At 41.2% G+C, this 19,116-nt stretch overlaps 1 protein-coding gene across 2 annotated transcripts in view; it reads right to left on the bottom strand.

Moving 5' to 3' along the window:
- The window catches only part of LDLRAD3 (low density lipoprotein receptor class A domain containing 3), a 104,072-nt gene that overhangs the window by 33,763 nt on the left and 51,193 nt on the right, over positions 1-19,116 (bottom strand). For both annotated transcript variants that reach the window (XM_041481310.1, XM_041481311.1), the window contains exon 4: positions 17,002-17,136. In XM_041481310.1, coding sequence (XP_041337244.1) covers positions 17,002-17,136 — 135 coding nt within the window. The remainder of the gene's footprint in view (positions 1-17,001; positions 17,137-19,116) is intronic.

The following is a 19,116-nucleotide window of genomic DNA, read 5'->3' as shown; positions in this document are numbered from 1 at the left end:
GCTTTAGCCAAGTGATTATTTTAAACTGTTTTAATGTTTTGAAAGCTTTGTCTCAAGTAATCAAACACCACTTTAAGGAGGCTGTTCATGATATTTATGAATGCAATTGCTACAACAATTTATTCTCAAGCTATTAGCTCATTGGGTCTCATGAGTCAAACACAGGATTAGGGTAAATGACTTTCCTGAGATGCCTGTGACAGTGCAAGACAGGAAGAAAGGGAATCAAAAAGCTACTGCCCACAGTAGAAATGGGAATTCAGCAAATTAAATGCTCATTTTCATCAGGAACACTGCCACACCACCATGCTAAAAGAGTCACAATATTCAAGGCTTTGTCTCAGATGAAAGCACAAAATCCTCATTGAAAGATAGTCCTGTATTTTAAAAGTTTCAATACCTGATTTGCAGTTTATTGGCACTTTTCACAGGACCCAGATTACAACTTCCCTTAGGCTGTGCCCCATCACCCTCAATGCAATTCCTCTGGAAAGCAAAAAAAGCCCACCCAGAACTGGCACTACCGCAGCACCAAGAGTTCACAGAGAGCAAAGCACTTCTTCTATGTGAGCTCTCAGGACTCCCACTTTGCCTTCTGGACTTCTATGAACATGTCTCTTCCGAGCAAGCTCGTGTAATGAATTTAGCTACTGGTAGTTTGCAAGGAAAAACTAATATTAGGATGTACCTAAAAGAAGACAGACTGAAAAACTTGAGCTTTGGAAGCACTTTAAAGATGTAGTGGTAAGTTGTAAGAAATGATGGTGAATCTGTAGAGTGGGAAATTCTCCTGTAGGAATGAGAACTACACCAACATAAAGGACTCCTGGCTGCAGTGACAGCTGCACCTTGATGAACGAAACCTGTGCTTCATTTAAAGCCCACTTGGGCAGAACATAGGTGGCATCATAATTCATAATAGTAAATGCTTTTAAATGACAACAGACAGGAGTTTTGTCCTTGCAAGGAATGAACCTTCACAACCTTGGTTAAGCAAGTGAAACTAGAAAAAGCAGCGGCTTTCTCCAGGGCTGGCAGAACAGATGGCTAAGGTGCAACATGAAATCAAGAGGGAAAAGACAGGTTGATAATCTCTTCTGAAAATGCTCCCACTCACACATTAATGCCAGAGAACAGACCTCTCCCTCTCCTTCCTTAGACTGCATAGTGGTAAAGGACCAAACCACATCAGCCAAACAGCAGCTGTACCATGCACCATTTATCACCCAGGGGGAAAACTGCCCAGGGGAAGGGTGACACCAAACCACTAAGCCCACAAGGCCCAGCAGAAAAACCTAGAGCTTCTCATGTCACTAAGAGACACTGTGCAACAGTCAGCATCCCTTTCAGATTCATCAGAAAATTATAAGTTGGTGTAGAGGACACCAGAGAATTTTTCCCAGTTAGAGAGAAAAGAACTTCAAACCCTCAGAATAACCATCACAAGCAATAACCACTCCTTTTTGTGTTCTGTATCGGGTGACATATGCCCTCATTTCAGCAGAGCATCCTGTCTCAGCAAATGAAGACCACTGAACATCCACCTGCACTTCCAGACACTCTGCCCAAAAGGCAAATGAAAGGATTTTCACCAGCACTGATGAGACAGGGGCTGGTACAGCACTGCCAGTGAATGAATATGAGATGGAGCAAGGAATGACAGAAGGAAAACCTTTTAACAAGCAATAGCAAAAATTGGAAGTTTTAAGAGATATTGCTCGGATGGAAGAAAGGAAAAGTAGGACTCTCAGACTTCACTGTTACAGCCTAAGAGATCTCCCTTACTGAATTCCCTCTGAAAGTTTCTATTATTTTCTTCCTCTTCTCCTTCTGCCCTCCCATGGAAGGTCTACTAACCAGATCTGTTTTCTGGATGTTTCATGCAATACTTGGCTAGTACAAACACTCTGCTGCTGCCCAAAATAATTTTCACGCAGCCTGAAAGTGCCTAAAAAACAGAGGCTGTTGAGCACTTGCTGAGGCTGCAGCAGAGCTACCTTTACCCACAGCAGCTGGACACCAGGCAGAACTCCCTCCCTGCAACAAACCCTGGCCATTCTCTGGGCCAGGCAGGGGACAAGGGCCTGGAACTGGATCTTGCCCAAGGAACCAGCTGAATAGGGAGAAGGAAACACCAAGAATTTACCCCCAGGCTCACAAGATACACTTTCAGTCTGGAACACTAAATGTAAACGATGTAGGGCAGAAGTAAGGTTTAGAAATTGAGATCTGACAAAAAACATAAATAGGTAATAAATTCAGCTGGACTGAGGATGGATTCAAGTGATTTACCAGTCACTGAATGTGAAGATCAACCTCAGTTACTTCCATCCATGGAGAGAGAAACTAGTCCAAGAAAAATGAAAGAGAATCCTTGTTTGATCATTGTTTTGAGTTCAAGAGATCAAAAAAGCCCAAACAGTATAATAAATAATAAAAAATGAAGTCATAACATCTGTATGCCTCCTGCACTCATCTGAAATGAAGCACCTATGCAAACACATGAGACTTGCAGGGAAAAAAACCTTGTAACAGATAGAATGAGATCAGGCCAAGTTGAACCACATACAAAATGTCAACAGAAAGGTCAATGTTTGAAGATGAAGCCACAGGGTAGCAATTTAATAACTTCCTAATGACAAAATGGGCCTAAATGCAGCTGATCTAACCACTGGAAAAGTAACAAGCTAAAAGACAAGCTCAGCGCAACACGATCCTACCTCTGGACAACAAGAATCTTCTTGCAAGGGTAATTTAGCAAGACTCAGCAAGAACTGGTCCACAAGACCTTAATAAAAAAAAGCAGCTGGGATGGAGTGTTCATTAAAAACAGGAAGCACATTTAATGTACAGATCACAGAAAGGGTAGAAGCAGCCCAGTAAAGGGCAAACCTCACTTAGCATCAGTTTTCACCCAAAACAACTGAGATAAATTCAGGATAAATCAAAGATCTAGAGAGTTTGTTCTGGATGCAAAAGACAAAGGAAAGGTAAAAGTTAAGAGTAATTCTACACTACAGGCTTGTAGAGGCCTTGAAACCACATAGGCTATGTAACACTTGAGTTTTCCTTGGCTTTAGAGCAGAGGCGAAGTTAGAACAGAAGAACATGAGAACTGCAGTTACAACAATCCCCCAGAAACAGTAATTAAATCCTCACAGCCCGAGGCCTTGAAACTTAGACTGAACAAAGCATAGCAGAGTGGTACAGGACAGGGCAAACTGAATTGTCAAGATATGATGATCCTTTTCGAAGCCTCTAACAAGGAAATAAGTGGAAATAAGGACTCTGTGGTATCTGCTCCAGTCAGCATTCTTTCAAGCAGGGAAAAGCCTTGCTTGTATTAAGTTATCTTTGGTGCTTCATTATTTACCTCCTTTAAAGAAAACCCACATTGACATTATATAAAAGGGTGATCTTTTCAAACTTGCCTAAGAGTACAGAACCTACTAGAAGTTGACCTTACTTGTGCATCTAAACATATGCTTTGGAAAAAAAATCCACTTCATAATTTTTGGCTTTCTTCTTGGGACAGAGCCACAGCACACGTAAAAGAGACACATTCCTTTCTCAATGTGGAAAGGGCAGAGGTGTGCAGCACCCTCTTCATTTCCTTGGCTTTTTCACTGCGTAGCAGAAGTAGAAGGGAAAAGGGTATGGGAAAAAAAGAAAGAAAAAGCAAAAAGCTAAAAGAGTCTGTCCAAGCTATCAGGAGAAGAGACAGAATATTATGTGATTGCAATTCCAGAGACAACTGCCATAACAGTCAAGTAATGGTTTTGGAGAGGCAGTCCTGCAGTCCCTGGAAAGGAACAAATTGAAGAAGTCTGATTAATTTTCTTCCCTCCCCTATCTCCCACAACTGAAAAACCTGGGGAAGAGCACAGCAGAGAACTCCACCCTGTTACACATGACAAAGACTTGTGGTTGAAAAAAGTTAAGGGAGATTTTTCTCTGAAGCATCACTCACAGAACTCACAGCAGTGAGGCATGCTTCTGGACAACTGCTGGCAGCAGCCTGCACTCAACCCAGCCGCAAAGGCTTCCTCTCCCTCCTCCCGTTTAATGTATGAGTGGGCAACAGCTCCTGCTCTGCACCCCAATCTCTGCAAAGCCACATTTGCTGCTGTGTGCTGCACATGGCTGGGGTTGGCCAAAGGCTTGCCCCCAGGTTACACTCCAGAAGCAGACTATTAACCTATTTCCACTATTTCTTGTGGAAACTTCATCCTCTAGCAGATGTTTAATGCAGTAATTTCTTTGAAGACTCTCCCCCACCACCTCCTTCCACTGCAAGGGCTTGGTTCTGGTGTCCAATGGGAAGGTATTGCAGCCAACAAACACACCTCATGTCAAAAGCATCAGGACACTGCCCCCACCTAGCAAACCACAGGCAGGGAACTGCTAGCAGCATCAGAGAAACTCGTGACATATGCTATAAATCATGGCTATAAAATATAAGCAGTACAAATAATATGGTAAAAAAGGCAGAAAGGAAATTCCTGCTCTAACAGCTATAGCACAACCAGAGCAGAAACTGACTCCTTTTCTCACCTGATTGTGAACTGCAGACACCATAAACTTACACTAAATCTCTGCTGAAAGAAACACACAACTGCTACAAATACTGCCAGCTGGCAATTCTTGTAGACAGGCACTGTGGCCATCACATTGGAGAGAAGAGATGTGGTCCAGAGATGGAAGAGAAAAGAACTTATACTCAGTCTTCTCAGAGAGATGTGTGATTGCTCCGGCCTGTGGGTTTTGAGGGTTTTCTTATATTTTTTTATGTTTTAAGCCTAGACAATCTCCTGCCCCTCTAAGGTGACACTAAAATAGGAGAACAATGATTGTGTAGGAGAGATTTACCTGTTAGGGAAACAAAACTTTGTGTTTTAATTAGAGGTAATAGAGTGAAGTCTGGATATGGCTTAGTGCAGAGGTCCCCTTGTCCAACACATTCAGTAAAGGCAAAAACAAACATGTGACAAAAAGGCAAGATGTAAAATCTGAAGACAGAAAGAAACCAAAGCAAACAAACAGAAACAAGTGAGGAAAAGCCCCTGACGTCTCACAGGAAAGAAGGCAATTAAAGAAAAAAAGGGGGGGGCAACACAAGTTTGACTTTATTTCTTTATTTGAATAGTTTTTCCAACAAAAGAAAGTAGAGAATATGGTAAAGGTGAAATGATGAATGAAAGAGCACAGAAACAAGAGAAACAGGTTCAGTATGTTTCCTCTACTCTGTATTTACACCAGGCTTTCTGGAAAGATCGACCATATTGCTGACGTACAAATAAGAGAGACACAAACCAAAAGCATTCAGGTACCTCACTGGAAAAGTCATTATTCAAAGGTTAACTCATTACACAGTGGTTTTCCAGGTGCTTGGTTTCCACCTCAGACAGGCCATACAGCTTGCAGAGGCATCTGCTGGGATCTGTCTCCAAAATATGGGCTCACAGCATCACCTCCGCACATTTCCTCAGGCACTTCCAGCCAGCACTCTTTCACATACAGAGTATTGAATTACATCCACCTTGGCCAAGAAGGCACTCCCTGAATATTTTCTTGTAATTATCAGTCACAGCTAGAACTTGATCTCATATGGCTGCCAACTAACCATCAACTGGGATTTACATATCAAGAGGTGCAAAAGGTGGTCTGGAAAACAAGGGAGAGGCCAGCAGTAGCTTCCACAAACACTCAGTGATTCAATCACATGTGCTGTGAATTCAATGAAAAAAGTAAAAATTTGGGCTCAGGATTGTAAACCTTGGCAGTTAATTAATCACAAAACTGATCATGTGTGCATATGAACAGCACATTACTACCACCTCAGTCTTAATTATATGAGCTGCCCTCCACACAATAGCAATTGACAAGACCATGGCCAACTGACCCTTTCATAAAATGCAATTTAAAAAAAAAAAAACAAAACAAACAGGAAGAAGGAGCATGGTTTCATAAAATGCAATTTAAAAAAAAAAAAAAAAAAAACAAACAGGAAGAAGGAGCATGACTTACGCATCTGCCTGTGATGTGCAGCTGCTATTTGCACAGTAAGCCCTACTCTCTGCCACCAGGTCTCATCTTTTATCACAACAGCTGCTTCCATCCTCTCATTCTGCAGTAGCCCCCCTGCTGTCTGAGCCCATCTCTGAAGAACCTCTCTATCAAATCTATCCCAAACACCTGTTCCAATCTAGTCAGACAAATTCTGCTTTAATAGCAAGTAAAAACAACAAAGAAAATGAGCCTGGAATTTGTTCAGTTCTGAATGGGACACAGAGTCTTCTCATTCTCCTTTTTGTGGTTGATCACAGTCGACCAGTTTCTAAGCAAGGACACAACTTCCCTCACAGCATTGCACTCCCTAAGTCACATACTTATTGTTTTCTAATTCTAGAGTATGAAATAAGAAAATTAAATTTGATGGTCACTTACTGTAAGGACCCATACAATATTCCCACAACTATTGTTTCTTACAAGTATCAGCACAATACCTTGCAGAGCTTCCATTTTAATTGCACACAATGTTCCCTTTCCCTCAAACTAACTCCAAACCACATCCTCACAAACCAGTCAGCCAGGCTCCAGCCACCATGGACTTCGAAGATGACTGACAGAACAGTTCAAGTTTTAGTTCAGAAAACCTCTGAGGTCTAGAACTTGTGCTGCAGCACTGTTCTTAAGTCTTCTGTAGAGAACCATAAACACTATTTACCATGGAAAAACCACCTCAAAAAGTTTTGAAGTGTTTTCCTGACAGCTATCACTAAATCAAGGCTGGTGTTTGCTTACTACTCAGTATGAAGGAGCCAGAGGGAAATGACAATCTAGAAAAAACCACTTGAACAAATAGAACGAGTTAGTTTTTAACTCCCACAGGTAAAACATTTCCTGCCCCTTTAACAAAAACACCAGATCCTCAAAAATATGTCCGCTTAAGAGCTCAATAACAATTGCATTTACTGTAGTGCATTAATGCTGTTAGAAGCTTTGAAAGCCTCTGCTTTTGTTATAAATAAGAGGCTTGACTAGGGAAACACAACTTTGTATCTCACACTTTGAAGCCTCAGAGGATGTACTTCAACACCAATGACCAGACTGAACAGTGACTGGCTGGTGCACAGCAGCTGACTGACAATATTCAGAAATTATTAACCATTTATTTTCTTCAAATGATTTAATATTTTACACACCTTTTAAAAGTTAAAAGTTCAGTATTTTTCCCATGCAGAATAGAGATGAGGCACACAACCCAAACTGCCCAAGGTTATTTACCACACCAGTAGCAGTGAGCATCAGACAGCTCCAGCTGCTGCCAGCTCTGTGCTCAGGACACACAAACAGGCACTCCCAAGTGTCCCTGCCTTCAGCCACGTTGATGGAGGCATTATTTAATCATAGGGTGCCGCAGCATATGTTGCGGTTGAGACAGCCACAGTACACAGAATATCACCATACAATTTCAGAAAGCTTAAACCCATACAGAGTAACACCATACCACATCAGAAGGCTTCAGGCATCAGCCCATAGAGAGTAGCATCACTTCACTTCAGAAGGCTGCAAGCATCTGCTCCTCTTGTTCTTCAGCCCAGCCTTTTATATCCCTCATATTCATGCACTGCACCTGTGTGCCCTCTGCTCCCTTTGGTGGTTGGTCAGTGCCCCTGGGCACCCCATGGCTCATTGCTGTCAATGTTGCTCACCTGCTGCTCACAGCTGCAGCCCCACTCCCAATTATTAATTACCATAAGCTGTGTGCCTACAATAGGGCATACGTATCAACAGGAGTTCTGAACCCAATGCTTCCCACTCACCAGGCTGTGACTTCCCTTAATAGCCCATACCAGTTTTGACATCTGAACTGAACAGAGACGCTAAAAGCATTTTATGGCACCATACCCTTTACACTTCTCCCCCTGCTTGTTCTCCAGGTCTTACTGTTTGCATAGACTCTATATTAAAAATAAACAGAAAATTAATTATTCAGCTTCTAATTTGCATTGCATGTTGATGTTTATGTAATTGAAAACCATATAATTACTTTATGTTTTAATATCCCTCATAAATATGGATTTTTTAACACAATGCTTTACAGCAAATTAGCACCAAAAATCTGGTAAAGTGAGATGGGAACATGAGTTACTTTGCCAAGCTCAGGGAACAGCACGAACACTAAATACTGGTGTGATGTCTCTCATCACTTCACAATTTTCAACAGGCAGAAGAAAATCTGCTGCAGTTCCCATCTTTGCTAGGAAGCCTGATCAGACTCTGGGACACAAGTTTGAATGCAAGAGCAGCAAAGAAGGAAAATCTAGAATTCAACAGCCTCATCCTTCACACATTTACAGGTACTGAAATGCTTGGCTGAGGATGAATCTCAGCTTAATCTAAAGCCTGGCAAGAAACTTCCTTTTTTCATGATAATCCACTTCCTCATCAAGTTTCATTTGCTAGGTTTAGATCAGGCGGTATGAAATACCTTTCTCTGGAACCCCGGCTGGCAACCGGCTTGGGCTTTAAAGCCATCCTCAAGCAATGTGTGCTCCACAGTGAATACAGCACACTGGCATAGCAACTTAAGTGTGATCTACAATAAAGAAACAAATGCCTTCAGCTGCAGAAAGTTAATGCTGCCATTGAGCTGGCTGGGACCAGCACGTGGAAGGAGTGGGCATGAAGATCAGTAAGGTCTGGTAGATACACTTTGACGTTAATACCACTCAGTGATTTGGCATCCCCCATGATTCAGTTTTCCACACCTTTATTTGTCCTATAGGCTGATATAAAATCATAGTTTCTGTAAGGCAGAATAAAACTGCAGCTATGCTAGCACAGTGAGGTGAAACGACTTGGAGAAAAACAAGAACCACCCTAAACAAGGATTCCTCAAATAGACACAAACTGCCAAGGTCCTGTACTCATGGGATCACCTGCATTTCTGGGGACAATTCTGCATTTCTACCTGCTCTCCTCCCTACAAACAAAATGCACTGCAGCAGCACAGATCCTAGCTAAAGGGACATCTAGCTAACCTGGAGTCACTGAACTTGCTATTGAGCAAATGTCAGTAAAACTTTGCAGCAGAGCTTGGTAACCCTGCTCTAGGGGACTGTCTACACTGAAAACATACTGCTTTAGATCAATCACATAACTGGCTACGTACTAAACTGCTACAGAATCTGAACAGAGACCCTTTTACATCTGGCCATGTTGGCTCTGCTGGTGGCTTTAGCTTTGCGTAAGAACACGCATACAAACTCTGACAGAGCTCACATGCCACAAATTATTCCCAGATATAACTGAAGTAGTGAAAAGATCCAGATTTTAACCACACGCAAAACTAGTTACAGCTGGGGACAGAGTTACAGCGTGACATTTTAGGAGCCACATCTTCCAACTTTACTGTTGGCAGCTGCAGGTGGAAAAAAACAAACCAAAATTAAAAAACTACCCCAAAGTCTGACACTCAAGTAGCTGAGATCTGTTTTTCCTCCCTACACACAGGTATACGCAGCAAAACTGGTCTTCTTGCCAATTCCAGTGCTGCAGAAAAAAACAGTCCAACTTCTAAAAAGAAAGAAAGGGACTGTGGTGCTCTCTGCCGAAGTCCCAGTGCAAACTGCTGAATGCAGCCAACAGTCCTCAACAGTTCATCTTGGGAAATCATTTCTAACCAGTGATTACAGACATGACAATGCCAGACCAAGATTAACAAAGGCACTGAAGAATAAATTAACCTCACACCTTTTGCTGAGCTGGTTAATGCACACAGGTCTCAAAGCTAGATTTAGGCTAAAGCATTATTACTACCAGAGATTAATGCCAATAATCAGGCTAAACAGCAAGGTTTAACTAAAAGTGCAGGGTTGATGGGGCCAGACCTGGTGAGAGAGCCACGCAGGCCAGCCCCCAGCTGGGTTTCAAAGTAGAATTACAGGCTGGGGCAGGCCAGTCTGATGAATGAAGGTTAGAACATGAAACAGAAGACACAGCCAAGCTAACTCCCACTCTGCTAGCAAGAGTGTCTCTTCAGTACTTAACGCAGGAAACCTTTGTGAAGGTTCTTCCATGACACATGTTTGCTATGGCAACTCCCGTTTTCCAACAAAAAACAGGTTGTCCCTGTACTGAAACTGAAATAACAGAAGGTTTCATTTTAAATACAAATGCTATAATCATTTTCTACAGCAATTATAGAAAATATACTTGGTCACCTTACCTGGAACTGATTTTGTTTCACAGCAAGTCAAAGATTAACAGCTGTGCCTTTTATTTGGATTTCTCCCGGTGACTGCAAAAAGACATGGGTCTGGCACCTACAGTCCAGTAACAGGAGCCTTTTGCACAATTAAATCACACTGACATAATGAAAAGTTAATGCAATTCAGCAGCCAGGGCATGGTATGACATGCCAATACATACAGTGTATTTCAAATATCCACATCATGTAATAAACTTGTGGAAAATGTATTTCACAGGAATTTATTTATTTTTACTAATGAGAGCTCAAGAGATAATTTAATGAGCCTCAAGATCAATAGGGGAAAAGAATGTCCTTTATTTCACACTTGTCTTCCTCAAGTGTAACATTTTATAGTCTGTTTTTGAAGTTTTGAAGCACAGGCAATGAAACTGCATATCCATGTCATCACCTCTTTCGGGAACTTTTAATTAGACATAAATGCCACAAAGTCCTGGTAAGAATATATGCATTCAGAGCATTCAGAGCTCACATTTCATCTCTGCACAGGTGAGAAGACCCCGTGACTTTTCAAGCTCAGTTCCCAGGTCTTCTCATCAGCCACCTGATGAAAGAAAAGTGTCCCTGAACATCCTGTTTTTGTAAATAGCCTGAGAACCCAATTTCAGTTCCAGCAACAAAAAAACCAACCAAAACAAAAAATCATGGTATTACAATAAAAGTCCAGTGTGGCACTCCAGTGAGACCAGCACTTCCATGATGGGAGTAAGCTATGCCTCGAGGGAAGGCATTTTGAAGTATATCTGTCTACAGAACATACTTAACACAAGTGGGCGGCACAATGGTAGTTCTCCATCCTTACTATCTTAAAGGAATTGCTTTCAGGTCAAGTGATTGTTGCCAGATCCTATTCTTCCCTATTATCCCTGATAAAGCTGTAGGTAAACATGGTAACTCCCAGTGACACAACATCCCATCCAAGACTTGACCTAGATCATAAAACTGATTTTTACAGTAATCAAGTCATCATCTGCTGGTAACTCTGAGCTTGAAGTCATCAAAGGTGAACTGAGCAGGAGATTAGGTAAAGAGTCTGGACACCTCCCAGATCTAGAAACACCTTTTGAAGTAAGTTTTTTGTCTGTTTGAAGACTTGAAGTCATTGCTTGTCTACTGCCACATCACATTTGCTCTTAATAGAACAACTGCAGCATAACATTTTGGCAGCATGCCTTTTATTACTCTGCCAAAATGACAGGCCTGTAGAAGCAACATGCTGGTCTACAAGGAGACTAGCCTCATGTACATTTGCCTGTTCTGCAACAAAACCTTGTCGTACTCACAAGCTCGGGGAGCTGAGAGGCATAGCAACTCAAATCCACTTGTACCGGCTGTCTGGACCTCTACCTGAGATCCCCACATCCATTTTAAACTGCTTTAATTCAAAACCTCCATGCACAGTGAAGTAAGAGTTCTTCTCTCAACACCACTCAGAAGATACCATGTTTCTGAATGAGTCTGGGCCCATCTACAGTAATGGCTGGTTATTATCAGTTGTTCTTATCAAGTGATCAACAATCCGTTTTACAAATGACGGCCTGTCCTGGGAGGCAGCACGGACCACAGAGTCCATTCACGTGCTGTCGAAATTAACATAGAGATGAACTCGCTCAACACCTGAAAAGTCAGTACCAGCCACATGAACATCTCCCATACTGCTCCTTACATGCTAGACCCAAATAGATGGATACATTTTTTTCTTGACAAGAACCCTCTCAAATAATCTTTTGAGGAGAAAAAAGGGGAAGAAGAGGAAGCATGGATTCAGGGAATGGAGAAACATAGGAAAGAAAAAATCCACAGCTATCAAAACCATTTTCATTAGTAAGTATTACAAAAGAAGGATATTAGAGAGCTAAATATAGTCAGGCAAAGCCTTCATTTAATAAAACATTCAGTGACATTTTATTTGTGTCCTTCTTTATGTTTCTGCTTCTATTTAGTTGCCTCTGAGTATTGAATTCCTGCTGCAGGCTGAATCTGGGCTAAGATTATGCACAATAATTGCAAGTTAAGCTTCAGTTTACAGACTGAGACAATAATGAGTCAGAGAGACTCAATAAAACCCTGCATACAGACAGGATCAAACTACAAAGCCTTGGGATGTCTAAGTGATACCGCAGCATTTGGGAATTTCAGAATTTCAATTTATCATGTGCAAAGGGCTGGTTACAAGCTCCATACAGAGTGGGATGTTCTGAGAGCTATTTATGCTTCATAAACTAGATTTTGTGGTATTTCAATGAAATTTAGAGTACGTGTGTTCCACTTAGCTGCCAGTTCTAAAACCCACTTTGCATTGCAACTCAATCATGCAAATGGCCTTGGTGCTTACTTCTACAGCCAGCCCACTTCCAGCTTTGCCTATACCTTAATCCACACAAATTATCATCACAGAATTCATATTATCACGTAGAGATTCATTTTAGGAAGTCATAATTTTGAATTATTTTCCTCTTATTCGACACCGGGTCAGATTTCTTATTTTTTACTATGCTGACAAGTTTTATGTAAGTTATTTATAAATGCCCCAGAGAAAAGAACAGAGACTTCTAAAACTGTGTATACTTCTAAATCTGTTTTAGAATACTGGGGTATATAAAAATAATAATGCAAACTCAGTGAAAAGATACACAAAAAATAAAAGGAGGCGGTATCCACATGGACAGCAGTGGACACTACCAAATACACAGGACAAGAATTAAATACTGAACACTTGCAAAACATTTGGTTTATAAGTTGACCACAACAGTACTGTTTACAAACAACTGCAGAGCTAGAATTTCAGGAATATTACTGAAGTCAAGAGACTCTCTTTACAGCAGCAGACAGAGTGAATACAGACTAGCAGCAATAAAACTCCCTTTCCTAGGCAACGGGGCTAAAGCTAGTAAAGGTATTTAGCAACTTAGATGGAGAAGAAAGAAGGGCTGTGTAAGAAAAACGAATTTGAATTAAACTACCCAGTATGTTTTTGTTAGCATTGAAGTCTTCCAAACTAAAAGTACAAAATGGAGGAAAAGAAGAACTGTGAGTACACATTTAGATTAAAAAAACCCCAAACCAATTAAGAGAATAAATTAAACACAGTCCTAGAGCTGAACAAATTTATATGGTTGTTGGAAGATACTGAGAAGGAGTAATTTCTTCCAAATTGAGTGGATGCCTGTCACAGAAGAAGAAATCCCCCCAGCAACAGATAAGCCTGAGGAGTACATCCAGAGTAGATGCTATGAATGATTAAGATTAACACTGTCAGCTAAATAGAGGCATAGGAGAAAAGAGTGTGGGGGACAGTGTGGAGTATTTCAATTGAATTGAGATCAGTTAAACACAGAACAGGAGCAGAACTTTCTAATCACTGCTGCTTTTGTTAAACCTGGAGTAACACCCTAGAAAGAACAATTCTTAAGTAATTCATGTAATTGACTGGTGTGGATAAGCAATTATAAATGCCCCAGCAATTTAGCAATTATATCCTACATCCAATCCCAAGACTCAAGCACATACTTTGATGAATACATCACATTCCAGATTAAGGGAAATATTTTGCCATGCTACCTCATTGCTGGAAAACTGAGATGACCAAAGTATAGCTGGAGTGGTATTAAAATAATTGCTCTGAACTTCATCATGGCAGTGACAAGAGCTACAGATAACTTTTGTGAGGAATTAGAGAAGAATTCTTTGACTCACTGCTAAATTGGCACTTTTTAATCTGACACTTGCCTCATGACATACAAACCTTTGTAACATACACAACACTCAGTTACAAGTGTTAAGGAGAAAGGAAGACATGAACATCCTCCAAAATTTCATCTTCTTCTCATTTTCACAACTGAATCATGGGGCCCTCCCTCCTGTTAAATGAATCTGCTCTTATTTGTGACTAAAATTAATTTACAAATGCACGTCTTCAGGTTCATCTCAAATTGCAGCATGCTAGCAAAGCTGTTATTGGTAGAGGATGGCACATTTTGAAGTGTTCCATGTCAAAGCTGGGTCAGTATGTTTTTCCGTGGGAGGCCACATTCCTGTTTTCCTTGTCTGCAGAGTGACCCTTCTTGACTGAAAGGATCCTTACGCATGGAGGAGTATCTGACACAAACCAAACTGATATACTAATGGAGCTTCACAGTAATGACAGCAGGATAAAGGAGGCCTTTGAAGTTCATGGAAGAGCAGGAAGAGGTGATAATTTAAAAAGCTTGTCAGTATACCCAAGAGCAGAAGGAGAGCAAAGTAGCAATTAATAATTCACACTTCTATTTCCCATGTTGTCATAGTATCTCAAAACAGTTTGCAAACATTGATTAAGTCTAATGGCATGCCCCTGAAGCAGACAAGCACGGCTGAAGCTCTATTCCTACCAGCCAGGATGGCACTCTGGGAGCATTTCCTTCAGCTGATCTATGACCTCTCTTTCCCATCTGTTAAATGGTGATAACGACACTATCATACAGTGGTTCAGAAGCTTAGTGACTTCTAAATCAACACATTTACAGATAGAAAAAACAGCACACAAGGACAATCTCATACGTCAGATTACACTCAATTACACTGAACTAAAGCTATCACATTTGACATAGCACAGCCAGTGGAAAGAAACCCGTCTATCTTCATTTTATAACACCCTACAGATTTGCGTTGCTCTGTCCCTAAGTACCCACGGCACTTGAGTTCTAGCTAATGACCAGGATTCTTGGGTACTGTGTGAACAGGAACACATTGTAATTACAGTAATTAGATCTGCTGTAGAAAGAATTGTGAGAAATTAAAGACTGTCCACAGTAGTGTCTAATTCCCAATTAACACAAAGTAGTTGCTGTGTTTGCAAGCCAGGACAGACATACCCATAGCTGCAAGCTCCAGAGGGAATCGTCATTTATATTCAGATAGGAAGTTGAACACATCACACTGTTTTAATCCTAGCTTTGAAAGACAGGTACCCACACATTGTCCACTTACAGATAGTGAAACAGCAATTCAGGGAGGCTCTGAGCTGCCAAAGGGAAAAGTCAATTACACAGGTTCTCCACAACCAGCACTTCACTTTGGGAATTCCTCATTCCCAACCCCATATTTGGACCATTTGTTTCTTAAATTAGCCCACAACCATGGCTATTCTTGTTCTAATGGAGAGAGTTCCTGCTTCCTTGTTAGGGCCTCTTTCACACATATAATCAGAAATAATTACTTTGCTTACCCTCCTACTAATCTAGTATTTCCAGAAGGACCAAATATGAAGACAAAAGTAACAGCTTCATGAAATACAGCTCTTTTCTTCTCTTGAGCCTGACAGTCAGTTCCAAAAGCAGATTGTCATGACAACAAACAACCTGGAGGCAATCCAGCCAATTAATCTGCAGAGGAAGCAGTCATCCCCATCTAAAAGAATGGCACTGCTGCTTTAAGCTTCAGAAGCCAAAAAAAAAGAGAGAAAGCAAAAGAAACCTTACCACCCACATTAATGTGATTAGGCTGCCTTAGAGCCGTAGTGAAGAGCAGTCCAGCCCTGGGCACGTGCTAGGCCCTCGGCAGCCCTTTCGTCCCTCTCCCGACAGAGAGCGGGGGCAGGCCAGCCCCTCTCCAATGCTCTGATCCTTGCACAGATACCTTCCCAGGCTGTGATGTAGCTCAGCACACAAAAGAGTTACCAAGATGAACCCTCCATAGGTTAGGCAGAGGTATGACACAGAAGAGACTGTCACACACCACTGCTATAAACCCTGTTTTGTTAGCATTGCTTTTGTGTATTCTTCCTCCTCCTCTGTGAGTTGTCAAGAATACTTATCAGCATCTTAAGCTCCGGATTATTTTATTTTCCACAAAGGACTAATTAATCAGTGCAGGTAGATAGTAAATAATTCTCCTTCAATTTCACTAATTACATCTTCCTTCATATACTGCTTTGTCTCTCTTCATCTGTCCTGCTTTCCATAGGCTGAAGCACACCACCTCTCCCCTGAAAATATCCACCATCTCTCGTATTTTTTTCTACTCCTGCTTCTTGGTAGGAACTCAGACATTAAAATGTTTAGCAGCAGATGCCCAATACACACCATTTGTTAACCTCAAGTCATTCATATATACTTCTTGTTTTATAAAATACTGTGGTATTAAGTTACAGAAAACAAAACTGAAAAACACTACCTGTAGACTTATATGATAGGATAAAAAGAATAAAAATGTCACTGTGTTTTGAGATTCTCCCAAGACTCAACACACAAGAATTTTCAAATAAAATTTTTCTTCCTTGTCTTCAGAGGAAGGGTAGGAATAAATGCTTTCGTTGTAGACCTATCGTGCAGTTAAACACGTCTTTCAGAAGGTAACTGAGCAATGAGGATCTAAAGCTTTAAGCATACACAAGATTTATTCATCTGGTAAACAGTCAGATTCACTTCCAACTCAGGTTTTACTATCAATCCCCCTGGGTCCAATCCATCTCACAGAAATACTAAATGGATTCCCCGCAACTCCAGTGAGCACTGGATCACAGATTACAAGCACTTCCGGCAAAAGTGTGTTTTTACTAACCTGAAAAAGATACCACTCTTCTAAGAATGCAATGTATGCATGTGCACACTCTCCACACATTTCACTCTCACTATCTGCAGTGCTAGCCAACACAGAGCAAGCCAATAGAAGCATATTTTCTGCTGAGCATGTTCTGTGTTGAGTTGGTATAATATCGCAGAAGAGAACAAAACCCCTGTGCCTACCTTGAGGGCTTTCGCAGCTTTCCTCATCGCTGTTGTCTTGGCAGTTATTTTGACTGTCGCACACAAAGCTTTTATCAATGCAAAGACCATTTTTACAGTGGAATCGGGCAGTAGAGCAAAGCAAGGGATTTGCTGCTGCAAAAAGAGAAAGTGAGAACCTTTCATTAGGAATTCTCTTGCTCAGGCAATTAAATAGCTGATAAGCATCAACCACAGGTCACAACTCAACAGCTGGTCAATTCGCTGGGTATGTGGGAGTACCTTGGCAATCAAACCAGCCCTGGCTCTCTAACCAGGGAGAGCTGAAACTTCTAATTTATGCAAGATTCATTACAATTAGCAGAGATTTAGCCCACCCACAGTTGTGATAAGCCTTCTGTTCATTTTCATGAGAGCCCAATCATGATCACTGTTCCACATTTGCTCACACTGAAGACATATGGAGGGTAGAACTGCCTACCATAAACACTGCCTGTTGATTTCCACTACAGAAGGCTCAGTTTAGCTGAAGTTTCATATAGTAAGAAAACAATTTTGACTGAGAACTGCCAGGCAGTGGTTTATTTACCTCTGACTCTCTTCCCCATTCTCCTCACTATTTTGAATTGATGTAACAGCAATGCTGAAATCTCTCAGCCTCTCACTGTTGGAATTTCAACTACTTTTTAAGGAACAATGTTCGCACCCTTCATACACATCATATATAACCATATCCTTCAACACAGTCATCACTTAGCTGAGATATGCATAGTTTAGCTGGATTTAATATCTACTCATAAGTCAATCTCTGGCCTTTAATACTTTTTGGCACTCTTCTCTGAACTCCAAACAGTTTTTGGTAATGGGGTGACTGAAAGAGAATACAACTTTCCAACTAAAAATCTTAAAAAGGCTGCTTAAATGCCCTGTCTACTTCAAACTGCTTCTCTACCATAATAACAAAGGAGATTCATTTCCAAATACTAACTGGCTTCCATTTTTTTGTCTTTAAAGTAAGATCTACATTTAAAGAGTTTAAAAAAATAAATAGTCTACCCTGCATATAACCTGCAAGACAAAAACAACATTCCCAATTTCTCCAGCTCCCCAAGAGCTTGTTTAGCACAAACATGCTAAAACTCCTGGTTTGAAACTGTTGCACTCTTGCATATCACATTGATTTTTGAGGTCACCCCAGAACCTAAAAGGTTGTTCCTCTTCATAAGCAGTAACTAGACATTTAGACACATTTTGGTGCTAAAAAACATTTTAGCACATTTTGGTGCTAAAAAACACCAAGCGCCTCACTGGCATAGAATAATGGAGAGATCAGGAGCATGTTATCATCAGCTGTAAGGTCCCAATAGAGCTACACACTACAAGCTCACAGGAAATTGTGTCGTTCCTAATGAACTCCATAAGCTTTCAGCTGAGACCTGCCATTTGTCAGTCCACCACCTTAAAGATATTCAAAGCACTTCTGTAAAATCTTATTTTTAGTCCACTTGTTCAAGTATAATCCAGAGTAATTTCCTTAGCCTCCAATGCTTCTCTGGCTTCACTTTCTCAGCAGAAGTGCTGACTCGCTGCCACAGCCGCATAGTCCTAGCAGGGCCCAAACCAGTCTCTCCAGGACAACAGATGCCACCTTAAGACAGGTTCATGCTGTGGAAGCACACCAACCACCAACAAAAAAGGCAAGTCCTCCATGAAGCAGACAGTGACAGATCACGCTAAAGATTGCTCCATTTGTTATCTTTGAAAGCTGCTGTCTGTTGTCCTCCTCCTGACCTTTAAAAGTCGTTGAAAACAAAACCTCAGCATGCCTCTGACATGAGAATGAGCAAGTATTTTGCTGCAAGCTTTCACCTAGAGACCCATGCTTTTACCCACTCTTGACAGTAACAACAGAGCTGCTGGATTCAACATAATGTTTCCCTACTGCTATGATATATCCCTGCTAGACTTACACATACAAATGGATCTGCGAAGCCACATGCAGAGGGTTTAGCCCAAAACAAGCAGTACTTCAGATCATCTCTCTGCTACAACTTCCCTGCTGCTGTGCATTGGCAGGCAGGTCTGGCTTCAAGAATCTGCCTCTCCTTCCAAGAACCTGTTTCACTAAATATACCA

This window comes from Pyrgilauda ruficollis, unplaced genomic scaffold (genome assembly GCF_017590135.1).
Source record: "Pyrgilauda ruficollis isolate IOZ18807 unplaced genomic scaffold, ASM1759013v1 scaffold55, whole genome shotgun sequence".
NCBI classification, from domain to species: Eukaryota; Metazoa; Chordata; class Aves; order Passeriformes; family Passeridae; genus Pyrgilauda; species Pyrgilauda ruficollis.
The sequence above is the reverse complement of the archived record's forward strand: the minus strand, read 5'-3'. Positions and strand labels throughout refer to the sequence as shown.